The following is a 20,860-nucleotide window of genomic DNA, read 5'->3' on the forward strand; positions in this document are numbered from 1 at the left end:
CGACGGCGGCGGTCAGCTGCCCCAAACACCTCACCCCGCTGCCCTTAGTCACCGTAGCCAGCGAGAGAGCGGCGTGTGAGGTACTGAGTGCCACAGCACTCGTACATCACTGCCGCGATCCCGCACAGCAGCGGGCCTGACACCGGCACCCTAAGCTGCACCGGTCACACCCCCCCCCCTCCGAAAACCCATTGAATAACCAACACGTTTAAAAGGGGTACCCGAAGACTTCTGACATCTTGCAAATCTAGACCACTGTTTGACGGGACGCCGCAAACAAAGTCTAGATATAAACTGAGATTCATTGTACTGCAGTTTATGCAGATTGTTTTTGAAAATTGCAAATTGGGACATTGAGACTTTTTTCAGGCGTACAGACTGGGAGATAATTACTGCAGATTGTGCACAGTGGGTGATAACTAGTGCATCCTTTGAAGTATTAAGACCACAGTACTGCATGCCTGTATCTTTCAATATCTGACATTATTTTAAGTAAAATGTTACATTAAAACATTGTATCAGATCTATTTGTACTATAATTCAGAGCCATCTGAATCACATACACGTTAACCATAGATTGAGCGCAGCACTACCCCCCATACTATAGAATTTAACCCTTGGGATACAGTCAGATCCCAAAGTGTTTTTGCAGCTCATCACCCCCAATTCTTTTCAGTGCGCAGGTATAACCAAAATTTGTATACTACACAACACATGATGGACCAATATTCTACAGATGTGCCCACTTACCCCTTTACCACTCTGAGTTTGAAAGCTGTCAATATAATTTCTGTGGCTGTCTCCCCCTTCTTGCATCATTTTAGCAATTGTCATACCTTGTAATAGAACCTATGACCTGTCTTACTGGAGACAGACACATTACTGAGCTATTTGGGGGGCACCAATAATATTTATCTTGCCTCCACGCAACTGGGACGAACTTACGCCACTGGTGACACTGATTCATATTACACCACCTAGTAGTGCCCCTTATTCATGTTGTGACTCACAGTAGTGTCCATTATTCAGTATTCGGTAGTACTCCTTATACTGTACATGTATGCCACACAGTAGTGTCTCTTACACACAATGCCCACAGTAGTATTTCTTATATACATAATGCCCACAGTAGTAGTATCCCTTACACAAAATGTTCAGTGTGTACCCTTTATACACATACTTTTCTCTGTCCCGCCAGCAGCTTCCTTTCTTCTCTTCACTTAACCTGTGGTGACGGCATGACATCACATGCGCCATGCCAGAAAAGAAAGCTGCTGTGACTGGCTTTTCTGTTGGAATTACTGAGCAGGGCTGTGATGGAGGAGGAACTGAGTTCCCCCCTACTATTACAGGTGGTGGAACGCAGTTCCAGCTTCCAGCACTGGTATAAGCAGGGCCATAATGAATCACGCCATAATACAATACCCCAAACCGAGAAGAAGCCCAAAGTAGGTAAATGACACGCGACACTATACTTTCTACACACTTAACTAATATAGCACACACACTGTATTATTATGTATTATACTTTCCATATATTGTACTCATGTGAAGCACTGCTCTCTACACACTTTCTGCCCTAAAAGATACACATTATGCTTCCTACGCTAGGCGCTATAAATGTTTACATATGTTCCCTGCACATCATGCTAAAATATAAGCACTGGGTCTACACTCTAATCATGTATGTGCTGCACACACTTATTGTACTAGATCTCATCTCATCACAAAACCGAGATGCGATGACATGAGATATTGTATACAATAATTGTAACGTGTATGGGCACCTTTAAGATGCGCTCACACAGGGCGATTTTTATTTTTGAAAGATCATGCTCAATCTAAGCAATATAAGTTAGTTTAAGATATCCGCCAGTGTGTGTTACAAACAAAGAATGATGCATGCTCCTGGCGTTCCTTAATGACCTAGCCTGTGCATACAGCTCAATTTGACGTCACTGAACATTATTGTTAACAATATCATATCTATATGAGATAGCAGAGCTTAATATTATAGAGTGTGCATCAGGCACCACATGTTCTTTCTTTGTAGAACTACAGGTCCCAGCCTGATGGCACCTCATGATGCATGTATATTATTAGGGTGTGCATTTCAATATCCCCCCCCATATACTGTTTATTCTGTACCTGCTCTGTCCCTGTGTGTGTGTGTGTGTGTGTGGGGGGGGGGGGGGGGGTTCAATTTTTTCGGCAGGGTGGACCTGCATTTCTAGTTACACTGCTGTATCTGCCCTTACTGTAATGAGACTTTACATGTACCTAACCTAACATGTGGAATGCGTACAGTCCTTCTGGTGAACAGAATGGTATTTGTATATATTAATCATATTCCCATTTTAGACGCATCTTCTTGAATGGTGACAACAACTGTTGACTTTATTCTAGATGAGGTCATACCACTGATTTATGTAGTGGCAAAATTACCCTTTAACACTGTTGACTACTCTCTTCTCATAAAAAACACTACAGTCTCTAGGTCTTCAGAAACAGCCCTTTCCTAGTTCTCAGTCTACCTATGCAATCGCTCCATCAGTGTTCACTTCTCTGATTCTACCTCCTCTTCACTACCTATCAGTCAGAGGACCTCAGGGCTCAGTCTTAGGTCCTCTGCTTTTCTTAATCTATACCTCCTCTCTTGGCAAACTAAAACTCTTTCAGATTTCAGTATCATCTGTACGCTGACAATTCTCAAATCTATCTATTCTCCTCTGAATTGTCACCATCAGTATTGCTCCGTGTCTCTGAATGTCTTTCTGCCATTTCAGCTTGGATGTCATCTCGCCACCTCAAACTCAACATTTCCCAAACAGGATTAATTATATTCCCTCCAGCCAAGAGTCATTACCAACCTGATATATCTATCACTACAATCAATCCTACCCCACAAGCTTGCTGCCTAGTTGTTATCATTGACTCTGAACTATCCTTTATTCCTCACATTCAATCTCGAAATCATGTTACATGCATCTAAAAAACATATCCAAAATTCTTCCATATCTTACACAAGACACTGCAAAATCTCTAATCCATGCATTATATCCCGCATTAATTATTGCAAAATCTCCTTACCAGTCTTCCTAAGAAAAGACTCTCACCCAGAGGTGAAACAAGCGAGATGTGGGCCCAGGCGAAAAATATGGTTTGGGCCCCAAACACACACACAATAAATGGCATATTATGCCACATACCATAATGCCCATGACATTATGCCACGCACCATAATGCCCATTACACATTATTCTACTAATGCCCCACAGTACTCCTGCTTATACAGTTAATGCCCCCATTAGGGCCCCTTACACAATGCCCCCAGTAGTGTCCATTACACATAATGCCCCTAGTAGTGTCCAACACAGACAATGCCCCCAATAGTGTCCATTACGCACAATGCCCCCAGTAGTGTCAATTAAACACAATGCCCCCAGTAGTGTCCATTAAACACAATGCACCCAGTAGTGTCCATTACACACAATGCCCCAAGTAGTGTCCATTACACACAATGCCCCCAGTAGTGCCCATTACACACAATGCCCCCAGTAGTGCCCATTACACACAATGCCCCCAGTAGTGCCCGTTACACACAATGCCCCCAGTAGTGTCCGTTACACACAATGCCCCCAGTAGTGTCCAACACAGACAATGCCCCAATAGTGTCCAATACAGACAGGGAACCTAGCTGTTGCATGGACAAAGCTGCCGTTGCCCGGCGAAGGTGGGACGGAGTCTCCATGCAGAGCGTGGACGGAGTTTCCACTGCTGGGAGCTGTTCAGAGCCTCGAAGCAGGTACAGGGCTGCTGGCGGAGAAGAGCAGTAATGGTGTGTACACACGGGTACAATCAGCATGAGATTTTGACTATATAGTCAAAATCGCATGCAGAACCCACAGGTTTTTACCTTGCAATCCGATACCTGCTCCCATGGCAGCACAAATCGAAACCCAGATAGACAGGGCTGCACTATATCGTCCAAATCGCAAGCATGTCGGGTGGCTTGCCGTGCGATTCGATCCCGATGCGATCTGATCTCATCGGGATCAAATAGCAAGCTTAATTGACCGTGTGTACACACCATTAGACCAGGCTCGGCACTATCTCCCTGATGGAGGCCCGTGGCCACTGCACTTATAAAATGGAAACGGCGGCATGTGTGTGGACAGCAGTGGGCTCCATTAACTCCTTGGACCCGGTGCACAGCACCGCCAGTAGTTCCACCTCTGCTCCCACCACTACAATCCATTTTAAATGCAGCTACGAGGCTGATCTTCCTGGCTAGAAGTTCAACATCTACTCATCCGCTCTGTCCCTCCATTGGTTGCCTGTATTTTACTGTATTCAATATAAAATACTTCTACTCACATACATAGGCATTAATAACCTGACTACAACATACATATCTTGGCTTATCTCAAAATATATCCCCACCTGACCTCTCCACTCTGCACAAGCTCTGCGCATCTCTCTCATTACTAGGTCCCATTCACAGTTACAGGACTTACAAGCGTTCTCTGAAAACCCACCTCTTCAGGCTAGCTTAACATATTCTGGAACCCCCAAACAACCTCCAGTAGCATTTGTATCTAATTGCATCCCATCAGGACTGTCTTGTAATATGGTGGTATAGGTTAAAGGATGGTTATTGCGCTCAACCTATGGTTTGAGGCGCTGCCAAATGAAGGGGGATTCCCCAGCCCCCTGGATATACTGAAATACTGTGCAATTTGGCGCTGCCTGCCTGAAGGGTAATGTTAGCAAATCAAATAGATGTATATAGGATAAGTGCATAAAGAGATTTAATAGTAAAAATAGTGCATGCAAAACAAACTTGATTATTGGGCAAATATATGTATATGTTATGTCTAAATTGACATTTCTTAGTCCATATATTGCAGATGTTATGAGGGGGGTACTGTGGTGAGAGGGGCTAGCGTCCCGTCCCCTCTCAGTGCACAGGTCCCTCTCAGCACTCCCAGTTCTTGGGGTAAAGTCTTTTCCGTATAAGTCCCACGTAGCTGCTCGGTCCCACGATGCCACTCTTCTGGTGGAGTGGGATGTCTCTAGGTGTACGCTTGTGTTCAGCGGGGTGGGTGGAGGTACACTGGGGTTTGCGCACGGAATGGGTTTCACCTGGAAGGCTGCTCGCTACCACGGCGGAAGACTCGCAGGGCTCCTGGTGGGGAGTTCCTCCGTTCACCGCTCGTTATAACCCAGACCTTTCTTTCTGGTGTCCCCAGATCCGGCCTCCCAGGCGGCTGTGTCCCGGCGTTCTCCGGCCTTCTCACTCCGTCTGCGGGGCGCCGATGGATGACGTCACCGTCAGATGGGGAGCTGGACGTCGGGATGCCGCGGTTTCAGCCGCAACTGTGCTTGCATACGCTGCGGCCCCTGGTTACAGGCTGGTGCCGGCTTGTCGATGATGGCTTTAGGGTGCGATGTATTACAATGGGTGAGTGGATAACCAACGCGTTTCGGCTCTCTTCGGAGCCTTTTTCAAGACATCCTTGAAAAAGGCTCCGAAGAGAGCCGAAACGCGTTGGTTATCCACTCACCCATTGTAATACATCGCACCCTAAAGCCATCATCGACAAGCCGGCACCAGCCTGTAACCAGGGGCCGCAGCGTATGCAAGCACAGTTGCGGCTGAAACCGCGGCATCCCGACGTCCAGCTCCCCATCTGACGGTGACGTCATCCATCGGCGCCCCGCAGACGGAGTGAGAAGGCCGGAGAACGCCGGGACACAGCCGCCTGGGAGGCCGGATCTGGGGACACCAGAAAGAAAGGTCTGGGTTATAACGAGCGGTGAACGGAGGAACTCCCCACCAGGAGCCCTGCGAGTCTTCCGCCGTGGTAGCGAGCAGCCTTCCAGGTGAAACCCATTCCGTGCGCAAACCCCAGTGTACCTCCACCCACCCCGCTGAACACAAGCGTACACCTAGAGACATCCCACTCCACCAGAAGAGTGGCATCGTGGGACCGAGCAGCTACGTGGGACTTATACGGAAAAGACTTTACCCCAAGAACTGTGAGTGCTGAGAGGGACCTGTGCACTGAGAGGGGACGGGACGCTAGCCCCTCTCACCACAGTACCCCCCTCATAACATCTGCAATATATGGACTAAGAAATGTCAATTTAGACATAACATATACATATATTTGCCCAATAATCAAGTTTGTTTTGCATGCACTATTTTTACTATTAAATCTCTTTATGCACTTATCCTATATACATCTATTTGATTTGCTAACATTACCCTTCAGGCAGGCAGCGCCAAATTGCACAGTATTTTTGTAATATGGTGGGACTGCCATGCTATGGAATTCTATCCTTAAGTATCCCACCTATTATCCATACACTGTAGATTGTAACTTTGCGAGCAGGGCCCTCCTACTTCTAGATCACACTGTTACTACCAAGTTTGCTTTATCACTGTTGTTTCTAATTTTAAAGTGCAACTGAATATGCTGCACTATATAAGAAACTGTCATTTAAATAGTTACGTTAAAGTTTGTATAATCCATGGCAACACAGTTGGCTATTCTGTCTTACTGACCTGTCTACAAGTGTGGACCTATATTTGCTGCTTTATTATGCTTGCTATGATCCTGTATGAGGTATTCTCTTCCAGGCTGGCCTAAAAGCCCCTTCCTCAGGGAGCCTTTACACAAATCCCACAACCTGTTTTTCCTCTTTATAGACCTTTTTGTTTATACCTTCAAGCTGTCTCCTCCCAAATGACATTGTTTACAGTCCGTGGATAAATGACTTTAAGTGAACTATTTGGCCTAGAGGTTTGTCTTTTACACCTGCTCAGTCCCACTGTGATCTTCTCAATCCTTAATAGCTGCTGATAGCTCTCTGACACTTTATCATCACATTCCAGCCACATCAGTGAGTCATTTACATCTATTTCTATCAATGATGCAATGTATATGTACCATCTCACTCATCATTGATTGGTTCTTCATCACTGAATGAGGAATTGCTGATCTGTATGACACCTGCTGGGCAAACACAGAACCATGCAATGAATATAGCACAATTATAAGTGGCAGAGGCAGTACGCAGCATATTTCTTCTTTATAAGATTATGCTATATAGTAATGTTATATCATTACCTGGTTATAATGGATTCCGTTACTACTGTGGGGGTACTTTCAAGTCACCCTGGGGTAGATGTATGAAGCAGTGATACAAGTGGAGACGTGTGACAAGGCTTCAACCAACCAATCAGCTTCTACAGTGTTATAGAATGTACTTGATAAAGGATTACTTCAAAGCTGATTGGTTGCGTGACTTCTTCATCTTTATCATTGCTTCATACAGCTACCCCACAGTATCCTTATGCAGTTCTCACATGACTGAAAGGTGGCATCTACAGCATCCCCGGTACAGTGTATATTATACTAACTTTAATAATAAAAATAACACAAATCACATTTCACGGAAACAGAGGCCTCACCCACACACCCTGAGGGACCTCACTTGGTGCTAACGCGGATCAGCTGTCCACAAACCCTAAACTATAATCCATTAAACTGCTCTCAAACCAGCCTCATCCCACATGCAGATTCTGACACGTTTCCAATATATCCTTTAATTATAGGATTCCCTCTATCTATTCCCATCAGTATTATGTTTTAAGCTCCCCTGCAGCTTATACATTCTTTTTCCTGTCAAGTGACTGTATGTAATGCGTAGCATGGCATATATACCATTGTTGGGAACACAGCAGCGGATCACTGGCATGAAAATCCACCTTTTGCTTAAACTGGGGGTTACTCATATGGACTGTGCCGTTCACACTGTTGAGGCTAGGAAGTCTGCAGCGCCCCCAAACAGCCGCAGTCTTTCAATCAGGCTGTGGCTTCGGGTCATGCATTGTCGTGTCTGATGCCCCCTTTCTCCACAGGCGTGTACCACCATCAGATTTGTAAGTAAAACTGAATCAGGCTCTGAATCACAAATGCTGCCCTCCTTATAATATAAAGCACTTGGCTAGCAATCAGTAATGTTCGATACAAGAGATAATGGGCCCGATTCAGTTTGAACTGACTTATTTCCAAAGGGAAGAGAAATCATGCGTTGGCTGGCGACCATTGCAAGATTTCTCTCCCCTTCGGCCACATGCGAGGAAATGGGTTTGCATTCATACCCTCACATGGTACTGAGGGGATTCTGCGTTTGGCCGGGTGGTGTTAAGGGGCTCGCTAGGCAGCAAATGACCACTGCTTAGCAAACTAACCTGAATCACCCCCCATGTGTACACAGGAATGTGTATGTTTGGGGCTGGCAGGAAGTGGCAGTGACAGCAGGGAGATACCTCATCACATGCTGAAGTTTGAAAAATCAATATATGTGTCGATTTATGATATTCTGCACATGTGCAACCCCTTGAAATGCGACTGCATTCTAAGTACCGGTGGGGGGCAGCAATTCGGTTGGTGTGGTCTGGTGGCTGGGTGATGTTACACGCAGCCGCTGTGATCCAAAACATGGCAGCCCAGCGGGGCTATCATAAGAATGTGAGCGCTTCTCTGATTGCGGATTGCAAAACTTTGTGATCGCATCACAGGGGGGACCCGGTGTGTGGGGGGCCCTACTCCTGTGCTTGGCGGCCCCTGCATACTAGTGAAAGTTATGCGATTTTTCTCAAAACTACAACTGGTGCTGAATCAGACCCTGGTGTTTGTGAAAACAGGTTGGAGCCTCCTCTTTGTGTTGCAAAATAGATGGAACTTTCAGTAAAAAAAAAAAATATATATGTTTTTCTTGTTATTAAAATAATATATAATGCTAACAATATGACATAACCTATGTCTTATAACTTATGTCTATATCTACAGTATATGCAAGTTGATGGGCTTTAACGGTGCAATTTTTTATGTGGTAGAAGAGATTTTCCAGCACTAGCTTCCTTCTAGAGCAGTCCTCCAGCGTTCCACTAGAGGGCCTGTGTACTGTAGACATTATACAAGATCTTATTAATGGGTGCAGGACCATATTCCCATATACAACATCAGTTGTATCTATTCACCTAATTAGTTCTTGTATAGCACTAACCGCATTAACAGACAAAAATCCATTTGATAAAAAATTTGAACAGTGTAATTATAACACCGGTATTTCAAATCCCCCCAAATAATAAACTGCGTTTTGTTTTTTTGTTTTTTGTAGAATGCAAATTAATTTAAGGCGTTCCATTTACTGTGAATCAGATTAACATTCTATTATTCCTGACATAATCTGTAACAATACACAAGCCCTTTTATGCATTAAACTAGACAAAATCCTGGAATTATTACAAATGAGGACGGCAAAATGCACTGAGCTTCCTGAACAGTGTGGTGCGTTGGCAGGTTTCATGGACAGAGCAGGCAGGTGCCTGATCTTGCTTACTGTTGCAGGACTGAGTGAGAGAGCATGCACTGCCGCTGTACTCCGGGATCTCGGCAAGGAAGCGGGTGCTCGGCATTTTACTGACAGATGTTACCTATTTCCTGCCTCAGGACATTTGTATGGCCTGTGTAACTCTGACTCTTCGTTCGAGATGTGTCAGGCCAGTAAGCAGCTGGGAGCATAGGCTGTGTGAGGTGCGGAAGCTGCATGAGCTCATACACAATTACCTAATTGTTTAATGCTCCAAGATATATATAATACACATATACATAGACACACACACACACACACACACACACACACACACACACATATATATATATATATGGAAAGCAAGTAGTCAGTAATAATTTCTAGAAGGAACACAATCTCTTCTCCTACACCACTTTCCCTTTCTTAGGGCGGCTGCACTTTTCCAATGGGCTAGTCCAATTTAGCCCGGTTCATAGAGAATCTGGAAAAAAGGGGGTGAAAAGAGCGCCTCCTAGTGTAGTAGTTAAATATTCAAAATGACACTTCCACCAATCAAGCAACACCCCAAATCGTGAAGGTGTACCATTTGTGGTGGTATCCAACCACCTCGTATGTCACGTTCTAGCGTCACTCCCAAGTCATAGGCAGAATTGTAAAGAGAGCCTCCTCAGTCCAAAAGACCACAGTATAGTACTTGCACAATAACACAGGAGAAAAAAACACAGAAGGAGAAATCCTAGTGTAATATTGTAATGCAAAGGATTTTATTTAAACAATAGACAAAATTTGCCCGTACATGATATAAAAACAAATAGAGCTTATCTGAGTGAGTACTGGATTGCAGGGTAACCTCCACGGTTTACCCCTCTGCCCAACGCGTTTCGTCCTTTTCAAATATCCTGGACTTCTTCAGGAGCATAAAATGATATTCCCACCTTGCCTATATTTATACTGCTGTTAATTACAGCTCTCAAAGTGCCGCCCCGTGCCGTCTGTTACCTTCCGGAAGCGTCACTTCCGGTTGCGGCTACGTGAGCTTGTTGCTATTGAGCTACTTCCTAGTTAATGGACCGCACGCTACTCGCGTGTCCATTGTTTCCGGGTATTTGACCCGCACGGCCATTTTTAAAGACAAGGAAGTATACAATCGGAGATACGTCATTGTCTCCATTATTTTGTTTGACCCGCATGACGCTCTCACGTCCGGGTTTATGACACGCACGGCCATTTTTTATATATAATTATATGGCAGACATTTATTTTGCAATCTCCGTATATTAGTTGTTGGATGGGTGGTACGGTTACTCCTATAAACACAACGGAGGGAGTTCATGTCTGGTCACAGTGCCGACACTCCACCCCTCATGTCACAAGGAGACCCCAGTACCGCTCAGCCTGCTACCGCCATTTTTCTTACTGGCAAAAGCTATTAGTTTGCCCATAAAACACTATATTACATGCGGAAAAAATATATATACACAGGTAGGGGGAAAGTTAATAGAAAAGTGCTTAGTCTTAAAAGTGCTTGGTGCTTCGTGAAAGGTGCTTCTTGACAAGTATAGAAAACAGATCTTCACTATAAAAATATTGTAATATACACCATAATAGGGACAAGTTAATCAAAAAAAGATAAAAAGATAAAAAGATAAAAGGGTATTCAGTTTTTATAGGAAAGGGGCTATCTCATAGTTGTCATTTAAACCTTTTGGACTTAGAGTATCCAACTCATAGATCCAATACATTTCTCTTCTTGACAAAAGATTTTCCCTATATATATATATATACATACATACATACACACACATACATACACACGCATTATATAATTAATTTTTTGCTTTCCTCTTGATACCGGGGTTGGACCTTGAAACGCTGTTGAGGTAATAAAGTTGAATCTCAAGTGCTGCGGTACCGTGCCGGTTTCCTCATCCCCCACCTGGGACTTGAGTTACCAAGCATTTGTACTATCATGGCAATGGCACGCAACCTGGTGGTTATGGTGTGGTGAGATTAGATATAATATATAAATAAAATAAAGAACTAAACAGAGCTGCTCATGGATGCCTAAAGTCATACATGCATTTATATCATCACTCCTATACCCCTTTTCCACTAGCAAATTCTACCCGGGTTTTTGCTCGAGGACGCGCACCGACACGGGTTTTTTGTCAGTGTGAACGTGTCCTTTACACAAAACACGGGTAGAGAGACCAGGGAATTCTACCCTGGTATCTACCAGGGTAAAACACGGCAATGACACGGGTCTGTGCGCAGTGTAAATGCACATTACCCGTGTTTTAGATCCGGGTAACACGCTGAGGCCGGTAATTGGTTCTTCAGGGGCACCAGAAGATGATGTCATCTGCTGGAGACGCGCCGGAAGACGCTGGGAGACGCTGACCACGAGGAGGCTTCCCAGCAGCAGCTCCTCCGGCGCTGGCCACAAGCAGCCATCGCAGCACATTGCCTACGCTGGGCACAAGCAGCCATCGCAGCACATTGGCCACGCTGGGCACAAGCAGCCATCGCAGCACATTGGCCACGCTGGGCACAAGTAGCCATTGCAGCACATTGCCTCCTACCTACGCTGGGCACAAGCAGCCATCACAGCCACAATCCCTGCGACGCTGGGCCCAAGCAGCCATCACAGCATTACCTACAACGCTGGGCACAGCAGGTATTTGGACAGCAAACCATGTCTAGCCATAGTTGGACAGACAGTGAGATAAGAGAGCTGCTTAATATTAGGGGAGAGGAAGAAATAAGAAGACAGATGACGGGTACAGTAAAGGATACCTTTGTCTACAAGAACATATCCCTTATACTGGCCGACAGAGGCATAAAAAAAACACAGCAGCAAGTGGTGAACAAATTAAAGGCACTACGAAAGCAATTTATGAAAACACACGACCATAATCGTAAGAAAAGTGGCGTAGGACGTATTGATTGGCCATATTATGAGCTATGCTACAGTGTCTTTGGCAAAAGTGCCCTAACTAATCCCATCGCACTATCATCATCCAGCTGTGCCAATAGTCAGATGTCAGTAGAGGAGGACCATGCCGAAACACAGCACAGCCTCCCCAGCTCACAATGTGGACCATCATCCCCACTGCTCGTATCAGACTGCAGTTTGGAAGAGTCAAGCATGAAGGATGATTCCGTCAGCGCTGTCATAAATGAGGAGGTAGAGGCTTCTCAGCCGGAGACTTCACAGGCACCCAAGTCGACGGAGATTTCCCAGGCACCCAAGCCCACAACTTTGCGCTCCAATAGTAAGTATTAAATTTGCACAGAGACAAGCACATACACAAACATTATGTAGTGGTGTCAAAACTATCATACTTCAAGCTCCTTTGGTACTACACATCCTAGCATGCTGTGTCATAGTTGCTGCAGTAGTCCATACGTAAGACCAAAACTTATGTTAACACATGGTGGGATATGTGGATACTTGAATGGCAACCTCGAACAATATTACACCGCAATACCTTTAAACTATCTTTGAAAAAGGATTGAAAACATAATGGGCAATGGATAGGTAGTGTGTATGTGCCGGAAGGCCGCAAACATGTGTTGGATAAACTATGCAAAGTTTATATATCATCAGTGTGTAACAAATCATTTTTTATCCCTACACAGTCTATAACGTTCCCAAAAGGAAGCCGAAACCAAACAGAACAGAACAATCTGTGAGAGCAATGACAACGATTATTCTGGAACATCTACGTGAGGCGGATAGCGATTTGAATGCTCATGAAGATGCAAGAATTGCCCGTTTTTTAGCATCTGAAAAAGAAATGCATGATTCTTTTATGTCACAAATAGCGGATATGCATGAGAGGCAGATGACATTGTTTGAGCGTATGTTTAGCCGTATCCCTCCCAATACCCAAGCACCACAAAAAGACCACACACAAGTGGCATATGGCCAGTACAACTATGACCATGCTCAGTATCCTAACACATCAACCCCACAACCCGAACAATATCGGGTTTATAGGCAATTGAGTTAGGCCTGTTGTTGCTACAGCAATGTTTGTATGTATCTTTTCAGGTTGTTAGGTTTCTGCACAATGTAGGTTGAGAAGCCAAAGTTGGGCCAGTTGGTACACATTTTTTATATATAATTATTTATATACATAGAAGGGCAAGTAAAGGTCGCAGTACTAGGGTGCTCTTTTTTTTTTTTTTTTAAATATATAGTATATCTAGATATACATTTTCCTACCTCAAGGATGTACGTTCTTAGGCCTGAAATAATTAGGTCCACGTGATAACTATAGAATGGCCATAGCAGAGGGGAAGATGTATGGATCAGTGATAGTGCTTTAGGCCCTCCTATCAGCTCCAAACTGTTAAGTGTATGAAGGGTTTCTGAAGGGACAGTTTGGAGCTGATAGGATTGCCAATTTATGACTTCTTTCACCCCCCCCCCCCATCACTGCGTCATACATCTTCCTCCCTCTTGTGTTCTCTTTGCACTTATATTTTTGCACTCATAAATGTTTACCAAGCCATTTTGTACCTGCAAGTAAAGGTCGCAGTACTAGGGTGCTCATTTTTTTTTTGTTTTAAATATATAGTATATCTAGATATACATTTTCCTACCTCAAGGATGAACGTTCTTAGGCCTGAAATAATTAGGTCCACGTGATAACTGGAATGGCCATAGCAGAGGGGAAGATGTATGGAGCAGTGATAGTGCTTTAGGCCCTCCTATCAGCTCCAAACTGTTAAGTGTATGAAGGGTTTCTGAAGGGACAGTTTGGAGCTGATAGGATTGCCAATTTATGACTTCTTTCCCCCCCCCCATCACTGCGTCATACATCTTCCTCCCTCTTGTGTTCTCTTTGCACTTAGATTTTTGCACTCATAAATGTTTACCAAGCCATTTTGTACCTGTATGTCAAGTTTTGAAAACATACAAGAAAGTTTTTTGACATGTTTTATAATTATACTTCAAGTATACAAAAAATGAATAAACACAAACTGTTCAACCAGCAATATTTCTCTGTGTCCCTTACTGCAACATTGATGTAAGGTTTTGAGTTATTGTGGCTCTTATCCGCTCTGCGGCAACGCTATGCACCCCCTCATAGCCTGCTGCATCATGTACGTTTCCCAACAACTCCTGGTCCAGCACATTCCACTCAGGAAGAAAGTTTTCCTTTTGCAGCTCACATATATTGTGCAGAATGCAGCAAGCTGCGACAATATCTGGCATGATTTTTAAGTCCACATCATTCCTCTTCATGAGGCAACGCCAGCGTCCTTTTAATCGGCCAAAAGCATTTTCAACTGCCATACGGGCAGAACTGAGGGCATGGGTATATGCAATCTGTTGTGGCGACAGTTGAACATGCTGGGTGTAGCCCTTCATCAACCAGTGCTGCAAGGGGTAGGCTGCATCACCAATGAGGTGGACCGGAATTTCCACACCATCAACAGTCACCGATTTCTGTAAAAATAATTATATTTATTCCTGGTTCAAAACATAAATATTGGTTTATGGGTGAACATAAACTGTAGGGTACAAATTTCTTACCTCTCTAGGGAACAGACATCCACCTAGCTGGTCCTCCGCAATACTGTACAGATCTGAATTGGCTAGCACCCTCGCATCATGTGACCTACCGGGCCAACCTATGAACACATCTGTGAAACTAAAAAGAATGGTATATTACATATTGTTCCTCCAAAGAAAATGCCCATCCTTACAAAAAAAAATAGTAAACTATTGCTTACCAGTATTTATGGTCCACTACAGCTTGCAGGACAATAGAATGCCACCCCTTGCGGTTATAGTAGTCTGCGGGGTTATCACGGGGGGCAATGATGGGAATGTGGGTACCATCGATTGCTCCACCACACTGAGGATATCCACGCCTCTTGAATCCCTTGACAGTGTCCTCTAGCCGCTGTCCTTGCGGCAAGGATATAAAGCGCTGGTATAGGGTTTTCAGCAATGCCCGTGTGACTTGGTATACAATCTTGCACACTGTGCCAATTCCTACACCAAATAGACAAGAGAGTGTTCTATACTCTCCAGGGGTAGCGTACCACCAAATAGCAATTGCTAACCTCCTGCTGGGCTCAATAGGCTTCCTGAACTTGGTGGTCTGTTTCGTGATGGCAGGGGACAGTAGTTCCAAAATATAGAAAAATGTAGCACGGGACATTCTGAAATGTGCCATCCACTGTTCATCCTGGAAACTTAGAACTGTCTGCATGAAAGCCTCCCCATGTCTGCGATCTCTCATCCACATTCTTCTGGTTGGTGCAGTGCTCATTTGCAGGATGGTGGAAACACTCGCTGATAACAGCACTCTCCTCCTCCTCAAATAATGGCGACGAGCACTCTCCCTCTCCGCAAAGAATTGGGTCCTCCTCCTCCAGCGCAGCAGTAGGTAGCAGAGTGTTATAAGCTGCATCAAGCTGTCCATGGCAGAATAGTACAGCAAAATACTGCAAAATGTCTGCAAGCCCAGCATAGACACAGCTACTCTCTCTGACTCCATTGCTGCAATGCTGCAAGAAGTAACCACCCACCACCCCTCCCCTTTGTCCCCTTTGTGACTTCAAACTGGTTTGGACTGGAAAAAAGCTATGTCTTGTGGGCATTCTTGGGATTTTTCAAAGTTTACCCGGGTTTAGTGTAAAAGGCTCCGACACGGGTATAACACGGGTCTGTGCGCAGTGTGAACAGTGTTTTTACCCGTGTCTTACACGGGTATGATCCGTGTTCAAAAACCCGTGTTTAACACGGGTTGCAGATGGAAAAGGGGTACTAGACTACTGCAATGCTCTCTACCTGGATCTCGCATCAAAAGAATGGCACCGCTTGCAGCTGGTACAAAATGCAGCCGCCAGACTACTAACTAACCAGCCCAGCTCCTGCCACATAACTCCCATTCTCTACGCCCTTTACTGGTTACCTGTAAAATGGTGAATCGTTTAGAAGATTGGCTTACCCACTTTCAAGGCCCTACATGACCAGGGCCCAAGGTACCTGCAGCAGCTGCTGATTCCTTACTCTCCTACTACGATCCGTTGAAGAACGACTACTAACCGTACCCAGAATTTTCCTGAATTAATCTGGGGGTTGAGCTTTCAACTTTGTTGCTCCAACTCTATGGAACTCTCTTCCTCGCACAGTGCGAGAAGCCCCCACTGTAGAATCCTTTAAAAATAGACTTAAGACGTACTTATTTGCTCAAGCATTTCACTGCATCTACTGTTAAGCTTGCTTTGTATTTTGAGCTGTAAAGACAATTGTAAAGCACATTAAGTCCTATTGGGAGAAAAGTGCTATATAAATATTATTATTATTATCTACAAAAATTTGTATAGTCTGTATGTATGAGTCAGTGTTCTAGTTAAGCCCAGTGATACACAATTCTTCCTCTTATTTGGAGTGGCCGGAGGCAATCCTGATTGTTATTCAAATTGCTGAGTAAGGGGTTTTTACCGCATTTTTGGGACGCTCTAAGCATCCCCCGCCAGGTTACCGCGGCGGGGGGCATCGCCAGAAAAATCTGGCGATGCCCCATAGAAGCCATATCGCAACCCACCGTTGCCCCGCACCGACCCCCCCCCCCTTACCTGTGTCCTGGCAGCACAGAGCTGCGCTGCCCGCACCTGTGACCTCCTCCTCCCTGCACTATGATCCTCTTCCGGGTGCAGGGAGGAGGCGAGCCTGGCGCAGCAGCGCCGGGTAAGGGAGGGAGGGCAGCTCACCGCAAATATATATATATATATAATAGCTTTATATGCGAGTAGAAGTGTTTTATATTGAATACGGTAAGATACAGGTAACCAATGGAGGGACTGGCAGAGCGGATCAGCAGACGATGAGCGTCTTGCAAAGAAGATCAGCCTAGCAGCAGCATTTAAAATGGATTGTAGTGGTCAGAGTCTGTTCTGGGGAAGACCAGTTAGGAGACTATTGCAATAATCAATGCGGGATATAATGAGTGCATGGATAAGAGATTTAGTAGTGTCTTGAGTGAGATAGGGTTGTATTTTGGATATGTTTTTTAGATGCATGTAACATGATTTGGAGACAGATTGAATGTGGGGAAGAAAGGACAATTAAGAGTCGAGGATGACCCCTAGGCCACGAGCTTGTGGGGTAGGGTAGATTGTCGAGTTGTCAACAGTGATGGAGCAGTGATGGAGATATCAGGATGGTAACCGTTCTTAGCTGGTGGGAATATAAGTAATTCTGTTTTGGAAATATTGAATTAGAGTTGGCGAGAAGACATCCAAAATGAGATGGCAGAGTATTAAAGAAATGGGTACAGCTTGTGCGCATACATCACGTTCACACTTTAGCATGCACCAAGATACTTCAGCGATACTGCTCGCATTCATTTCTCTGAAGTGTGATTGACAGTCAGGGACCATTTGTGGGCAGTAATAGGGAGGGGCAGAAAAAAATGCTAGCATGTCACAGCCTTTTTTGCAGGGTGTGTAAGCCTGCACCCCAATCTTTTACACAGAAATCATTGCACCAGTATCTGAGATCCCTCAGGGAGTCTTTTATCCAACGATCTACAACCACTAGTTGCTTGGATGACAAAACATTTCCATCTGGCTACAGCATTATTATATTAGCGTCCATCTATTAATCAGACCAAGATTGTCCTCACATGGAGACAATAAGGGTTATAGTAGGTTAATGCAGCGCTGGAGCAGTCCAACCAGAACTTGGGGGTGGGGCTCCACAGGTGTCCGGTGTCCCGGTACCTTCGGGGGGAAAAAAAAAAACAACTATTCAGTTATGCTGTGCCATCAATGGAGGGGAACCACCTGGTACTCCCATATTAATAGCAAAACTATTTTACATCGGGCATAAGCCATCAATGACTATGAATTATCCATGGTCGATGGCTATCCCTACCACATACAGGAGTATAGCCTTTGTTGACCATATCCTCAGATTGAGCTGAATGTAAAGACAACAGAGGACATCGCTATATACTCACAGGAGTGTGCATCACCCCCGATATATTCCGTACACACTGAGCGATTTTAGAGAATTTCTCATAAGGAATGGTCAGTATTGGAAAATTTCATCTAGTATGTCATCTAGTATGTACCCGGATTTACAACGACATTAGGTGCTCCATTATAGGAGCAGAACGTCTACTTACTGGGCCCTATTCAGATCTGAGCTCAGTACAAATTTGTTTGGAAAATGGGCAAAACCATGTGCACTGCAGGTGGGGCAGATGTAACATGTGCAGAGAGACGTAAATTTGGGTTGGGTGTGCTGAAACTGAAATCTAAATTACATTATAAAAATAAAGCAGTCAGTATTTTCCCTGCACAGAAACAAAATAACTCACACAAATCTAACTCTCTCTGCACATGTTACATCTGCCCCACCTGCAGTACACATGGTTTTGCCAATTTTCCAAACAAATTTGTACTGAGCTCAGATCTGAATAAGCCCCTCTGTGTCGTCATCATCACTAACTTATGCTCTAATGGGATTAAGATAATATTGCAAGGGCTTCGCAAACAGCTGCATCAAGTAATTTCCGGGTTAGCAGGGGATTTGAATTTTGTTGTTTAGGTACCTGAAAAGTGTGAGTTACAACCTTCAGTGGTGTAGAGAAACCCCTTATTGTAGAGTCATATCACCAATCAAAATACTAACCACCATTGGCCAACAGTCAAAATACCGACACATTCAAAATACCAACATGGTCAAAATGCTGAAATGGTAAAAAAAAAAAACCCTGACATTTAAAATGTTGACATGTCAAAAAGTGAACATCAGTTTTTTATGTTTTTTTCTTTGAAGCCGACTTGTTCTTACTTCATGATCCAAGTGGGCATAGATTAGGATAGTGTGGCACTGTGCCCAAAGTATGGCAAGCATAGCGAACCATGTGAGGGTACACGGTACACTGGTGTACGTGTCGACATACGCATCCCAAAAAAATCATGTTGACGTTTTGACTGTGTCGGTATAATGTATGTCTGTATTTTGACTGCCGGCCAAAGATGGTCGGTGGTTTGATTGTCGATATTTTGATTGATGGTAAATCATACTGAACCCAGTTGTGGTAGAACTTTCAATATAAAGGTGCTTGGTGATGGAAGCAGTCATGAAAGTCATAAATGCTTGGTCTTTGGGTGTTATGCTAGCTGGTATCTCTCAGATTCTATGCTTCTCACAAACAGGGAAATCATAACATACAATCTACTTAGAAAAATATATATATAAAAAAAAAAAAAAAAAACATTCATTTTACTATTTAGACATCATTTTGATCACCCAGCTCCTCTCTGGCGTCTAGAGTCTGCTCTTTGTAATAATAAACACCACAATGATGTTTGTTATATGCACTCACAGAATAGTCACACAATCTCCACGGAGAAAACAAGCCAGAACAGTTATTTGGGAATAGTCGTTTTCATTACAGCACAGACTGAACATTTGTAATATTATCAGAAACGTATGATGAAACAAAGCACAAAACAAATAAACTTGCCTTCAAATTTACAAAGAATTAAACTGTCTAAGAAAACGTGTTTATCCTAAGGAGTTCAGGCTCTTTGTGTTTTGATATACTGTGACATCTGGGCTTCAAATGTTACCATTTTTAAAAGCACTTAATGCCAGTAATTAGGGAGGATTCAGTTACTGTGTTACCATCGAGGCACAGTGACAGAATGGTGGTCAGTGAATGTGGCTTTGTGCCAAGGGCTATGTAGGTACAGATAATACTGGGTAGTGCGGTACCGGCTACACTAACCAACCTCTCACCTTATTAGGTTAAATCCCGGGGGAAGCACAACCTGGGTGAAACAACCATTTGAAAGGAGACAGCATATGGAGGAACAGATTGATACCTCTAGTCATGAGGATGATACCTAGCTATCCTTATTGTTCAAAATGACCAGCAAGCAGATTAGCCAGGATACATAACATGAAGGGCTGTGTGTCACAGTGAGCAGGAGGCAGAGTTATGCCTTATTAATCATTACCATCCCTGTACATCTGTATGTCCTCCCTGTAACTTGTGCTGTGACTGTAATTTAAGTTGCCCATACACCTGCGATCCCCCTTGGGCCGCCCAGGAACCTTATCTATAGTGCATCACTTCTGATTTTAAGGCTCCGATGCGATGCGTGCACCGCAATGGACCTGATGTCGAACCCATGCGATTTGGTCACTTTTCATCCGATTTATCGACAATATCGGATGAAAAGTGACCAAATCACAGGAGAATCGCCCTAGTGTATGGGCACTTTAAGTGATGAAGACACAACAAACAAATATAACTTAAATGTCTTTTACTACTACAGTTCTCTGTCACTGCTGGAAGTTGTTTTAGGCCAGGCATGTCCAAACTATGGCCCTCCAGCTGTTGTGAAACTGCACATCCCATAATGCTTAGCCACAGTTTTGCCATTAGGGAATGCCTGCCCTGCTTTAGGCCATTAAGAGAAA

General features: G+C 44.1%; 1 protein-coding gene and 1 long non-coding RNA gene across 2 annotated transcripts in view; one reads left to right on the forward strand and one right to left on the reverse strand.

Moving 5' to 3' along the window:
- The window catches only part of LOC146007019 (uncharacterized), a 318,388-nt gene that overhangs the window by 51,308 nt on the left and 246,220 nt on the right, over positions 1 to 20,860 (reverse strand). The window lies entirely within an intron of this gene.
- Positions 11,489 to 14,390, forward strand: LOC146007808 (uncharacterized). The gene is made up of 2 exons (XM_083146460.1): positions 11,489 to 12,665; positions 13,033 to 14,390. The coding sequence occupies exons 1-2, from the start codon at positions 12,086 to 12,088 to the stop codon at positions 13,404 to 13,406; spliced, it is 954 nt and encodes a 317-aa protein (XP_083002586.1). The 5' UTR covers positions 11,489 to 12,085; the 3' UTR covers positions 13,407 to 14,390.

This window comes from Crinia signifera, chromosome 6 (genome assembly GCF_055691185.1).
Source record: "Crinia signifera chromosome 6, ASM5569118v1, whole genome shotgun sequence".
NCBI lineage: Eukaryota > Metazoa > Chordata > Amphibia > Anura > Myobatrachidae > Crinia > Crinia signifera.